Source organism: Anas acuta, chromosome 1, assembly GCF_963932015.1.
Source record: "Anas acuta chromosome 1, bAnaAcu1.1, whole genome shotgun sequence".
Lineage (NCBI taxonomy): Eukaryota > Metazoa > Chordata > Aves > Anseriformes > Anatidae > Anas > Anas acuta.
In genome coordinates, this window is record NC_088979.1 from 130,833,822 (window position 1) to 130,846,701 (window position 12,880).

The 12,880-nt window shown below is 35.8% G+C and overlaps 1 protein-coding gene across 7 annotated transcripts in view; it reads left to right on the plus strand.

Annotated features, from left to right (window-relative positions):
* The window catches only part of BMAL2 (basic helix-loop-helix ARNT like 2), a 56,732-nt gene that overhangs the window by 36,945 nt on the left and 6,907 nt on the right, over positions 1 to 12,880 (plus strand). For 4 of the 7 annotated variants that reach the window (XM_068656387.1, XM_068656401.1, XM_068656421.1 and 1 more), the window contains one exon: positions 434 to 3,009. In XM_068656387.1, the coding sequence (XP_068512488.1) occupies positions 434 to 567 (134 nt within the window). In that variant the 3' untranslated portion in view covers positions 568 to 3,009. Of the gene's footprint in view, positions 1 to 433; positions 3,010 to 12,729; positions 12,868 to 12,880 lie in introns of those variants that run through there. The other 3 variants (XR_011089048.1, XR_011089053.1, XM_068656411.1) reach the window with 3 other exon arrangements.

Consider the following 12,880-nt stretch of genomic DNA (forward strand, 5'->3'; position numbering starts at 1 on the left):
TAAAGGCAAAGTGCTGTTAAAGTCATGTTTATGCTTATCCTGTACCTCAGCTCTTAGAAATTTTTTCACCTCCCTCTTTTATGATAAGTTATTAGAGCTTAATTTATAACCTATAGCTGTCTTCCCGTTGAGCTATGATCCTCAGAAAAGAATTTGTAAAAACTTTTTTTTTCAAGATATGCAAGGAAACATTTTTCACTGATACTTGAGCTAAAACTTCACTGCATGGATACAAGGTTTCTTAGCTAGCAGTTGACTGTCTGCAGATAGGCCTTATTTCTATTGTCTCTACTTTTTTATTTTTTAACATTTGCGTGTAAATCTTTGCCTCATCTTTGAAAAAAAAGTGTTGTTTAAAAACAAATCTGTTTTGAAAGTTACCATATTATTCATGCTTTGTACTGCGTACATAAATATTTTAATAATTTTATAGGTGGTAATTCTCAGCTGGACTTCACAATATGTGAAAATGATGACACTGCTATGACTGCTCTTATGAATTACTTGGAGGCTGATGGAGGACTTGGAGATCCAGCTGAACTCAGTGATATACAATGGGCTCTCTAGTTTTGCTTTTTTTGAAATAAGGAGGAATTTTAAGTCCTTAATGCACAACAACCATACATCCTCAGTACTGTATTATGACTTTTTTATTGTTGCATTTGAATTCATACATACTATCAATATATTTTTAAAGACTGAAGCCTTGTTCACAGACAGTTTCTGCTGCAACGATGGAAAAATGCAGTATTTTTTTTATGATGGGGAACCTTGACGTTTTAATACCGAAGTATATGTAACTGGAATGCTTAAAACACAGCTATATTTTTTCAAAGAAGCTTTAACCAAAAGGTACTGTACAATGTACAGAATATTTTTTCTTAAATTTAACACTTTTATTTATTTTTTGTTTCAAATGAGAGAATATTGGTTATCTGTGTTACTTTCTCTAGAACCTAGTCTACTTACAGAATCTAAAAATATTTATAACTATTAAATTTCATTAAAATGATAATATGCACACACTACAGTTGTAAAATAAGGTTTTGTAATTCTTAAGTGATGCAGTTTGTGATTCCTTGCTCTTTCAGAAGTGCAGTTTTTGTAGTCAAAAGTGAAAATGCAGCATACAATTCTGCGAGCAAGGATTAGACCATCATACCAATTGGAAGAAAAAGTTGTGAGGAAAAATAATTTCAATCATCTGCCAGTACACAAACATGATAAGAGTATGAGAAAAGAGAAACAAAATCTTTGCTACATTGTATTATTCATAAAGTATTACTAGAGGGGCAATGCATGGAACCTAAGAAAAGTAATGCTGTAACTGTAATAAAGCACTTTAGTCTCATCACTAATTATTTGCTAACTAGAGAATTTTGACCAGATTGTCTTAGTTCCAGAATGAGGATAGATAGCATTGTCTATTAGTGGAAAATGTTAAAATTCTGTAGAATCTTTTATAGTATCTATGTTTTGGAGAGATAGGTGATTTCATATTTCTTGAGTCTATGACTTTTTAAAATACTTGTGTAATACAGTGCTGTCTATAAGTAAATGCTATATAGAATGATCTTCTGAGGAACAGCTTTTCCAAGACCTGTATACCAGTTACAGCAGATTACTCAAGAACATGGCGTTAAATGGGTTGCTTTAAAGCCATATAGCATTAATATATAAAGTGTATCTTTTTCTTTCTGATATTAAAGGTATAGATAAATGTGTGTGTCAGTTATATATCATAAAAGCATACTTTTTTTTTTTTAATTAATTCACGTAATGAAAGGAAAGCCTTCAAAGATGTTTCATATGTGTGCATCTTTGTTTAATACAAACATTAAAACTTGACCACAGGTACTGCTGTAAGCACTCTTACATTTGTTTGAACTGTAAAGATGAGCAATAGGCAGCCCTTTTCAGATTTTACAAAGGCTGAAGTGTGAACAAAAGATAACTTCTCTAAGTAGCCGCCAGATGTCATGCTTCTATTGTTGGATGACTACCCTTTCATGAATGAATACAAAATTTTGTTGTACATTGACTTGCTATGCTTTGATGGAGCAGCTTTATATCTTATAGATATGGATTGTTTCAGAAATGATGAATTTTTGGTGACATCTTGTACAAGTTTTCTAGAATGGCTTGTTGGATTTATTTTTTTTCTGTCTTTAGATATTTTGCACTGAACTTGCATGTCATTTCCTGCATTCACAGTTTTTTAAAGACATGGGGCCAAAATTACCTGTTGTTTAGCTTTATTGGAATAAACTGTTCTGTTTCTTCACAGAAAATGAGTTTGGGACTATATCATAAAGCAAAGTGAGAAGAATAAACAAACATTTTCTAAAAATCGATCGAATTGTACAACTGTAAAATAAGAATTGCAATTTTTGCCATTATGAAATGTATTTTTCATTTTCTATGTTTTTGACCATTAAGGTAAAAATCAATTATAAATAAAATAAGAAGTACTGTGGCTAGCACAGAGAAATAAGTAAATACATAACTTAATATTGCACAGACTCTTTACAACATGGTTTGTTTTTTATTCTGGATTAGTTTGAAAATGGTGTAGATGTTGTTATTGAAGGAGCATAATAATTATTTAACAAGATCTAAATAACCTTCTAGAATTAAACCACTGGTTTGCATTCTTACTACATTTTCCTAAAAATATTAATAATAATAATAAAAAAATGTAACAGTCATTTGCAGTCAGTGATCAATATTGTATGTCTCAATTAATTTTTAGATTTTCTCTTTAATGTTTGCAAAATTTTCTGGTTTAAAGAAGTCCTAGAACAAAAAGTGTCATTTGTAAATATTTATGACGAATAAAGAGGTGAAATTTTTATGTACTTTTGAATACAGTTGAGGTAGTTGTACTTATTTCTCTTTGTACAACAATATAATTCTAGTAAGATAAGGACAGATTTTTTTTGACTTGGAACAGGTTATTGGAGGATGTGATGAAATCAGGTTAATAAAATGTTATTTTTATGCACAGCTGTTAGTCTGCACACAATTCTATCTGCTCATTGAATTTAAATATAAAGTACTTATGCTTTAAGATCCCAGGCTCATTCTCTAAATACTTAAATGGGGAGTTTGAACTAACGTGGGTTCTGGTAGCTCAAGTCCCTAGTGAGGCTCACTATTTTCATTTACTTGCAAGCACAATAGGCTGAAGTTGGTCATTCCACTGGTTGGTGACTGTAGTGTGTTCCTATTTGTGATCCAAGCTGAAATGAAGATTATACTAATGTGGAAATGATGCTGCTTTTCCTCAAAGCCCGACTTCTGGCCTCTTTCACTTAGTCTTTTGCTTCTTTTTGTTAGGCTGACATACACCATGTAAGTTCACAAAATGTCCTGGAATTCCAGGAAGTAATTATCAGCTGGAAAGTGATGTGCCACTTGGGATTTCTCTGAAGATAACCATTTTATTTCCCACACAATATGAGAATATTTTTATTCTGCACAAATATGGAGGTCACAGATGTAGTTGGGGTATGGGTTCTTGCAGGTTAGAAGCTGTTTCAGAACAGCACAATCAGAGGATCTAGAAAAAGGTAAGCGTAGTGGTGAATGAGCTGCTGAAAGACAGCTTGTGCTGCTGTAACATGTTCTGTGTGTACCTCATTTCTAAAAGATTGGTCTGAATAGCTCCCTGTCCTGTGGCAGATGGCTGTCATCATTGAATTTTCTGTGTTCTTTATAGCTTAATTGCTTTCAGAAAGTTCATATCTTCCTTGTGAGGAACAGAGGCATGTCAAAAATGTTCACATCTCTTGGAAGTAGCAAAGAGCAGTTTTACTGATGCTGCTCCTTTCTCTACAGCTCTTCTTACATGAGGTCCTGGGAAGCTGCTGCCAAACTATACCAGCCTGCTACATATTTTTGTTTTTGTTTTTAATTATTTTATTTTATTTTATTTTATTTTATTTTATTTTATTTTATTTTATTTTATTTTATTTTATTTTGTAATTTAAGGGCCCTGTGAGCTGTGTATGTTATGTGTCAGCTTCTGTGAAGTGTTTTTACTTTGTTAAATGGGAGAGAAATGGGAGTGAAAGGGGAATGAATCAGAATGTCTGATTAATTGAAGGATAAGTTCATATGAATGGGCAGTTACTACATACAACTTTTTATCCTTTGGTTGTTTTCTTGTCAAAATCTCCAGAACTACACAATCTTTGGAAATAATAAGTTTGTGGGGAAAATCTTCCTGGTTGATTGTTGCTAGTGCTGGCCCTATCTGGGAGGTAAATGTTTACTTCCACAACATTTGCCAGATCTCAAGCATATGTGACCTGACATCTGTGATCTGTCCTACAAAATTTAGGGAACTTTGGCACGACTGAGAGAAAATTACATACTTAATAGACTCTTTTGTAAAAATGATGTATATCAACGTGTTTCTAGGAAATACTATAAAAAGATCAACAGAACTCTGAATAAGACAATATTTGAGTTAATTTGCAGTGGTTTTAAATCTCACTTTAAAGACTGCTTCTTGCATAAATCTTACAGATGAGGCTAAACCATATAGAATACTATACTACTTGGCTTTAGTATTTAGGCAAAAATAATTTGAGTTGATTAAAAATTCTTCAACAGGAGTGGTTCCATCCTTAGACATTGTTTTGTCTAAATAGGATAATAAGCAAATTGATTTCTTAATTCCTCATCTTTGTGCACTTCTGACTTGCAAGGCCTTCAAGAATACCTCTTTTTTCAGGACAAATACAGTTGCAGTATCAGATAATGCTTTTGTTATCATTTAAGAGATAGCAAATCTTTTATTTTTGAAAAACAATAACAAACCATGCAGGTGAATTTAGCCTTGCTTCTGCAATGTATAATCACTTGCTAAACACTTGTTCTGCAGAAGCGAGCTCAGAAGGGCACCAGGCTGGTTGTGCTTCGTTCTGTGTGGAAGGCAGGAGCAGCTACAGCATGTAAGACTGCCTGCTCTTCTGTGGGCAGCAATGGGCATGAGTCAACTCCTAAATAAAAGAATAGGGTAAATGCAGCAACAGCTTTAACTGCTTTCAGCTCAGGGGAGTTGCTCAGCTTCATTTGGTGTGTCTGTTTGGTAAAGCCTGAGAGATGTCTATTCTGAGTGTGTGTGTTTGAACTCCCTGCATTGACCCCATGGAAACTACCTTTGTACTGCAGGAAGAGCTCTTATCTGTTTTGGCTCCCACCAGTTCATTTACGGATTGCTAGTTCATTTGTGGATCACTGCTGCTTGTACTGGAAGAGACAGCAAACAGTTGTTTCTCATCTTCTGTCTCTGTGGTTTGTCTCTCTCATGATGACTTAGTTTTTTATGACAGTCCTCCTTTATGAACCCACAGCTTTAAAACTTCTTAAATCGTAGTTCTTCAGAGCTGTTCTGCTTGTGATTTATTATAGTAATTTACAGCACCCTCCTAGATTATTTTTGGCGGAAAAAAGTCAAAAAGGTAAGCACGTGTTTAGTTTGTTTTTTTTTTTTTTTTTTTAACATTTGGGGCATTTTGTATCTGAATTCTAGAAGGAATGTAAAGTTTCGAGTATAAAAACGTGTTGTGTATCTCAGAAATCAAAGGTCATCATTTCATTGTTCTTACAGTTACTTTGGTGGAAAGCCATGGGAAAGAGTCCAATGTTGTGGGAGTTTGCAGATAAACAGAAAGATCAAATGAAGTGAAGCTCCAATACAGTTGCAGGAAAAATAATTTCATTAAAAAAAAAAAAAGGACAACTACTTGTATAAAAAACCTGAAATGCAATTCGCTGCCTTATTGCCATGCTGCAGGTGAAGTGCTTGTATGACTGGGGCTGTGGAATGGTGTCTCTCAATTGCTCTGTGATAAAGAAAAGGGGGTTGAACTGTTGGTTCTTCTCTGTCTCCCATCTTTGTCATATTTAACCTTGTGAGCATTCACTCATTCTGGTAAGCTTTCTTATCACAGGTGCTTTAATGGTATTTCAGTTTTTGGTAATAAGCATTAGAGGTATTAACTTTAAAAACGGTGAAGAGGGTTATTGATAGTCTGAGAGGACTTTGAAGTACTTAGGCTGGATCATTTCTCACTTAGGCTGGTATAACTGCTGCATTTTCATGCAATCAATTTCACTGAATAATCAGCCCCCTTGTGCTAATCCACCCACAGCTGCATTTTTGTCATTATTGATGTTGGGTTTCTGTGGATTATCTAATAACAGAAATTGAAATACCACCTTATCAATCTGAAAGGAGGTAGACACTGTGCTGAGTGTAGCTTGTACTACTGGAACAGTTTGTTTATGTTAGTAAGTATGGCCCTTTTTAGAAAGACTGGAAAGTTACTTCTCTGGTTGCTGCCTTCAGCCTCGTTTCAGTGTCTTGCTTTAATTGAGCTATGGCCTTTAAGACTGGGTAATAGGGAATAAGGCTTCCAGGATTTGGAGAGACATTTTCTAACCATGATGACCGTCCTACTCAAAAGCAGAGTCAAAGTTGTTCGGGTATTTTTGGATCAAGGAATTTGGAAGATGGATCTTCCAGTCACTTGGAAGAGCCTTGTGACTGACATTTTTGTGGCAGGAAGTTTTTCATCAGACAGAACTTCTAACCTGTTCCAGGGGTTTTAAACCAATTGGTTTGTATGTCAAGAACTGTAGTCCCTGATGTGGGAATTAGGCATATGATATGAGATGACTGGATTATATTTTCCTCCTAAATGACCAGACTTTAATAGGTATTTTTAATTTGGTCATTGATGTACAAGGAAATTTGTGGATACTTCTATTTGTAATCCACTGAAATGCCCAGTGTAATTTTCTGTATGCCACTGGATGGTTAAGCTGTTCCTTCCTATGAAACAACATGGGAAACTTCTTCCAACCCTTAAAATAGTTGTAATGGGGAATGAACTAGGAGTTCTTTGCAATTTTGTTTCCTCTGAAAGTTGAATTTCGCAGGGAATGGATAACACAACTTCTAGGATTTTTAGTATGACCCTGTTGGAGTTTAACATTTTAACTGATTCATACTAAACGTGACTCCACAACAATCAATAAGATTCTTTGCCTCTGGCTTCAGTGTAGCCAAGATCGATATTAAGAACAATTGCAATGTGACCATTAAAATGGAAGTTCAAAGTAGAAGAATTGGCTGGGTGTAAATCCTCTCCACTGTCATGTATTTTTGTGTGTGTTCTTTCTCTGCAATTAACATTGGATAGATACAAGGGCATTTTATGTACAAATAGATATGTTTCATTCATGTAGGCTGTAGATGTGATCATCATATCAGATCTACTTAATCAGTTGTGGATATAGTAGTCTATCTTTTAACAAGACCACACTTTCTAAATGTTTCTGCTTTTCAGGAGTTGTTAAATTGAAGTCTTAGTTCACAGCTAAGAAGGAGAAAAAGCAGCAATGCTCATGTCTTGCTGTCAAGGTTATTCCCACTGATAATCACATGGAGAACAAGTCATATGTAAAGGCAGGGTTTTGGCAAAATATTTGTGTCAAAACAATATTTCACATCACAATATTTCACAAACCTCACATTTCACATCACTTAGTTTATAGCAAAAAGGTTCTTCAGTGTTTCTGCTGAGGATGCCATGTGTTTCTGCCATCTCAGGGGTGTATATCTTTTTTTTGACTGAATAGTGTTTTAAGTTGTATTTCATCGTCTTGATGGAAATTCAAGTAATAATCTAGCTAAAATATATAGATGTCTGCTGTACATTTTCAAATTATATAGAAGGTTTTAGAAATCTCAAGGATAAATTGTTGTAGAATTTTAATCATGTTTATTGTTGTTATTCCCTGACATTGGTTGAACATACCCATCAGCTAAAAAAATGCAATTCTTGGTAGCTCTTCAGGAGCTGTAAATAACAAGTTCATTTTATAAGCTTTAAGTTTGAAATAGTGGCCTCGAATTGATTATAGGTGTTTCATTTTCAGCTTGAAAACACCAACTGCGCACAAGTTCTTTGAAAATATTTGCAGCGTATGACTTTTTTTTTTTTTTTTGGCATTGTTATTTTCAAAGAAGATTTAGCAATTTCCTGCAGAAGGATCCCTGCTTTACCAGTACTGCTAATTATGTGATAGCATTTTGCAGTGCTATCTTGAAAGATTCCAGGGCTAGTTCTGAACACGCTGCTTTGTATATGGCACCATGCAAAGTGAATCCTAGAAAGGAATCACCTAATTATGACATCAAAGCTTGTAGGTCTAACCTAATTGGCTTGTCTTCCACCATCTAGCTCCAGGTCCAGCTTGGACATCTCGACACACCACTGCTCGGTATGGTAACGTTGTCTAAAAGCTTAATCTCATAGGCATTTTAATATAAATAGCTTTATTCATAAGATTAGCTCTGTTCAGAACTAGCTACATGTTTAAATAAGTATTTGAGCTTGGAGTGTGCAAAGTAGAATTAAACTCCAGAGATTACATTGCTTCTTTGGTTGATGGTTAAGCAAAAGTTTTAGCAGTTTGTGCCAGCGCAATAGTTCTGCACTAGGAAAAAGAAAAAAAAAGGAAAAAACAAAAAAAAAACAAAAACAACAACAAAAAAAAAAAAAAAACAGGTGGAGCCACAGTCAAAAAAAAAAAAGTTTTTAGCAAATGCTGATAGCATCAAAATAGCATTGAGATATTTGTAAAGGTGTAGTTTAAAAATGGTAGAAGCAATCTGCATCTCAATTTTAAGCATCATCAGATTTTTTTAGTGCAACAATTTTAGTTACATATTTCTTAAAGAAATAGATAAGATCATTAGCATTAGAAAAGGTATTAATAGCGTTTACTTGTGAATATACCTCTGTAAACACTAATGAATCGCCAAGATTTTTTTGCATGAGAGAAAAAATTAGTTCAAAAGGCATTTGCTGAAACTTCATAATAAATGCAAACATTAACGACAGGCTGAGCAGAGGTTCTAGTATGGTAATAGGAAACTTGGCTGAAGAGCAAAGCCAAGGTAAATACATGAATTCAGACATCATTTAGCTTAAGCAAAACCGTACATAAACAGATGTGACTTCCCTTTTGTAAACTCAGGATCAATCCCACTTCCAGGTTTTTAACTTTGTCTATCAGTTCTCAATGTTCTAGTTGTTATTGCTGTGTAATTTTAGCAATTAATTCACTTTCCCAAAGCCTATAAACTGAAACAAAAACATTTTCCAGTCCTGCTTGTTGCAACTTTTGCCGCTAGAAAAAGAAAAGGAAGGGCCCATGAGGACAGAAGGAGATCAAAGAAGGGAGCACAATTCTCTATCTTACTGGAACAAATACGAGTTTCCTGCAATGACCACACGATTTGTAATCTAGCTCAAGGTGAAAATCAATGGTTTAATGCTGAAGTTGCTTTGTTTTTTCAAGTAGGTGAGATCTATATATACACCTAAATTATAATGAAAATGAAGAATAATAGGTTGGGATTTGAGTCTCCCAGCTGTCTTCACTATGTGTGCTTCTCTCCTTAAACGTTTCTGTGGAAGTGGAGCAAGTTTAGAGCCCTCAGTGGTCTTGTATTTTGGAAGTGTGTAATGGAGTGAGATGCCACCTCTGGAAGCCTTAGCGTGAGAAGTGAACATGTAGCCTTCTTGTGCTTCTTCAGAAATAGACGCTCTTCAGTCCCTTGCACATAACCATGTTTTCTTATATATAACAAGTCTTGATGTAATGAGAAGTGCAAATTAAAACAGAGACATACAACAATACTGACACTTCATGTTTGACTTTTATACATTACCCTCAATCTCATGTTATATCATAGGAGAGGTAATTCAGAGCTGTGGCTTACCTCTTCTTCCTTTTGATAAGGAGGGTTCAAGTAGGTTTTTACCTAGTCTTCATAATGAAAAACCTGGAGTGGCACTGACTTAAGCAAGAAAATCTCATTATCTGGGTTTTGATTTGGTTCATCAGTACTCTGGCAGAATTGCATCATTTAAATGAGTTTAATTCTGAGAAGCTTAATTAAATAATCAAATTGGGAATCCTGTTAGGATAACATAGATGTTACTGCTGGTTGAAGCTTACTATTGCTGTGTGGTTTTTACTTGTAGTTTTGGAAGCTGGGTGGTGTCTTTTTCATTAATCCTCTATTTATGCTAAAATAATCTGGATTTTGTTAGCATAATAATGTTAACAATGAAATTGCACTGTTCGAGGACTGCTACAACATAGGATAAAAATACTAGAGGCATTTGTATGTATAGGTTTATGTGCCTTTAGACAATGCATCTTAAAAAATTACCTTCTAAAACTGCCTTTTTTACAGAAGTAGGAACTTGGTTATGGACATCAAATGACATTGTCCCAAGGCTGTGCTAAAAGCTTTTAGTGCATAGATAGTTTGCAGTTGTGCAGTTTCTCCACCCATCTCAACCTGGAAGCAGAGATATTTCCTCTGCTGGAGAAGATGCATTAAATTCACCTTTGGTTTCCTTGACTGCTATGCCAAGCTTGCAGACCCAGGTTATAATGTAGCACCAGTTGTGATCATACTTGTTTTGTAGTACATGAATTCTTATGCCTCAGAAACTGGGGTGGCCCTACTCACTAGTTACGATCCTCACAAATTTAGTAGGCTTGCAGTTTGTCATAAAAGGGTAGTGTGCAAATGAGAGCAGATGTTTGCAATGCCCAGTTCTGAGAGACTCCAGGTTAAGGGGGATCCCCACAATTGGGGTTGATAGGGGCAAGCAGGAAACAAAATGCTGAGCTGAGACAACACGCTAGGAAAACTGTTGGGACCATATTTATCCTTATTTTAGAGCCAATCAGGGTCTAGAGCTGAAGTCCAAAAACTCTATGCATTTTCAATAGCATAAGGCTGAGGCCATCAGAAGAAGATTCTATACTTTTTATAAAATCCTGTGCTTTTGGGTAAAGGGCGTGAGTGAGGCACATGCTGCTTGCAGTAGCTTTGCTTTTTGGCAATGGCTGGGCACATGGATGGACTACAGTACTTTACCAACAGTTTCTAGAATTTCATTTGCCATTGCTACTTTTTCCTCAGCCTCACAAGGAGCTAGAGCTGGCCTCTTTAGGTACACTAAAAATTGCATTCAAAAATGTCTATTGATGTAGAAACTTTTGAAAACCCTCAAAAGTGAAGGAAAATAACAGGGAACACTTCCTTATCATTATTCTTATCCTATCTTACATCATGCATGGAAGGATACTGAGTTCAACAATCATCCATTGTAAACACCTAGCTTGCTGCTTGGGATAGCTGTGTAGAGTGTTGCTACTTTGCCGCAGACAGCCTGTGTGACCTTTGGAATTCACATGATACCATTGTCTCCTCTTCCACCTGTGAAAACAAAGCTCAAAGTACTCCACACTTCAAAGGCCTTTTTTTTTTTTTTTTTTTTTTTTTTTTGAGCATATTTGCTTGACTGTTACAGTAAAAAGGACCATAAAGTGCAAAGGGACACTAGGTGTTAGTGATACTCTGCTAGTTTTCCTGGGAAAGCAGCACATATGGGGAGTTAATAATTGCCAAATGTAATTATTGTCAGGCTAGAGGCTACATTAATGAACAGTGTATAGAGTGGATAACTAATGCCATACTAATGTAATGAAATCAGTGTCATAGTCAGGGATGGGATGAAAAGTTCTTGCTAATTTATTAATGAATTAGTACCCTGTTGGGTTAAAATCAAGAGAAAAAACATCAGATAACACTATAGTGGCTGGACTTCAACAAGTTGAAGCTGCTGGCTCTTGTCTGGTGAGGAACATTACAACCTTAAAGTAAAGATTTTCCTGGTAACTCTTCTTGAAAGGTAGAATAAGCCTGATGAACCAAACCTGAGTTGTATATGAAAAACTGCACTTGCAAGCAGAAATGACATTTTCCAGCTTGATTAATTAAAGTGTAATCAATAGCTGGGACACAGCTGTTTACTAGGAAGCCAGCATATGGAGTTGATCTGTGATTGTCTGAAGAAAAGAAGAACTTGTGTGCACATCAGCTATACAGTTCTGTCATAGCAATTGCTGTTTATATTTAATTCTTGCCAGATTGACAGTAAATCTAACTGGGACTTTGACGTTTTTAAGGTTTTGGAGAAAACAGTATGTAAAGATGAGCTAAAGTGCTAAAAGTGAGCTCAGTGCAGTGCTGCTATCTATAGTATTTCCTGTCTCACAATAGTCCACCCAGCTGCCTTCTGTATAGCTGAGTGCTCAATCCCAAATAATGATGCACAGAGGACGTAATTCTGCAATGCAGCACAGTGCCAACGGCAGGTGTTATTTTGTTAGCCCCACACACTAATGAAGACTACAGAGGCTCCTCAGATCCATCAGAGATGCCCATGAGCCTGTTACTGGGCCAAATAGTGCTGTCACTGAAAGTTACCCAGAGTATTCAGAAAACAGAGTACTCATATCAGACCAAAGGAAAAAAAAAAAAAAAAAAAAGGCATTTAGATTTCTCTGAAATTCTGCAAAATGAAATTTCATCCCCATTACCAGAAAGCACATTGGAACAGCTAAAGTAAAAGTCACCGATTTGAATCACTGGCTTGTGCGAGGAGCACAGATAGGGAATGCACAAAGAGCCCAGCCCCACTGCTTCAAGGACAGCTCCAGCCTCAGAAGAGGAGGTGCAGCAGGATGAAACCTGAAACCAAGCATGTGGTTCTTCTCACAGCTTCTTCCCGTTTCCTACCTTTTTAAGTTAATTTGTTCTTTCTGTCTTTCACAAAGGTTAGTCATCACACAGAGCAATGCTTAATACAGTCCTCTCTTTTGGTCAAAAATTGATGTGCTATGAAGTGGAGGACTTGCCACTGCCCACCTTGTCAGAGGATCTCCCTCCTGTGTAGCAGCATCTCAAAATAAGGGGTGAGTGTCCCAG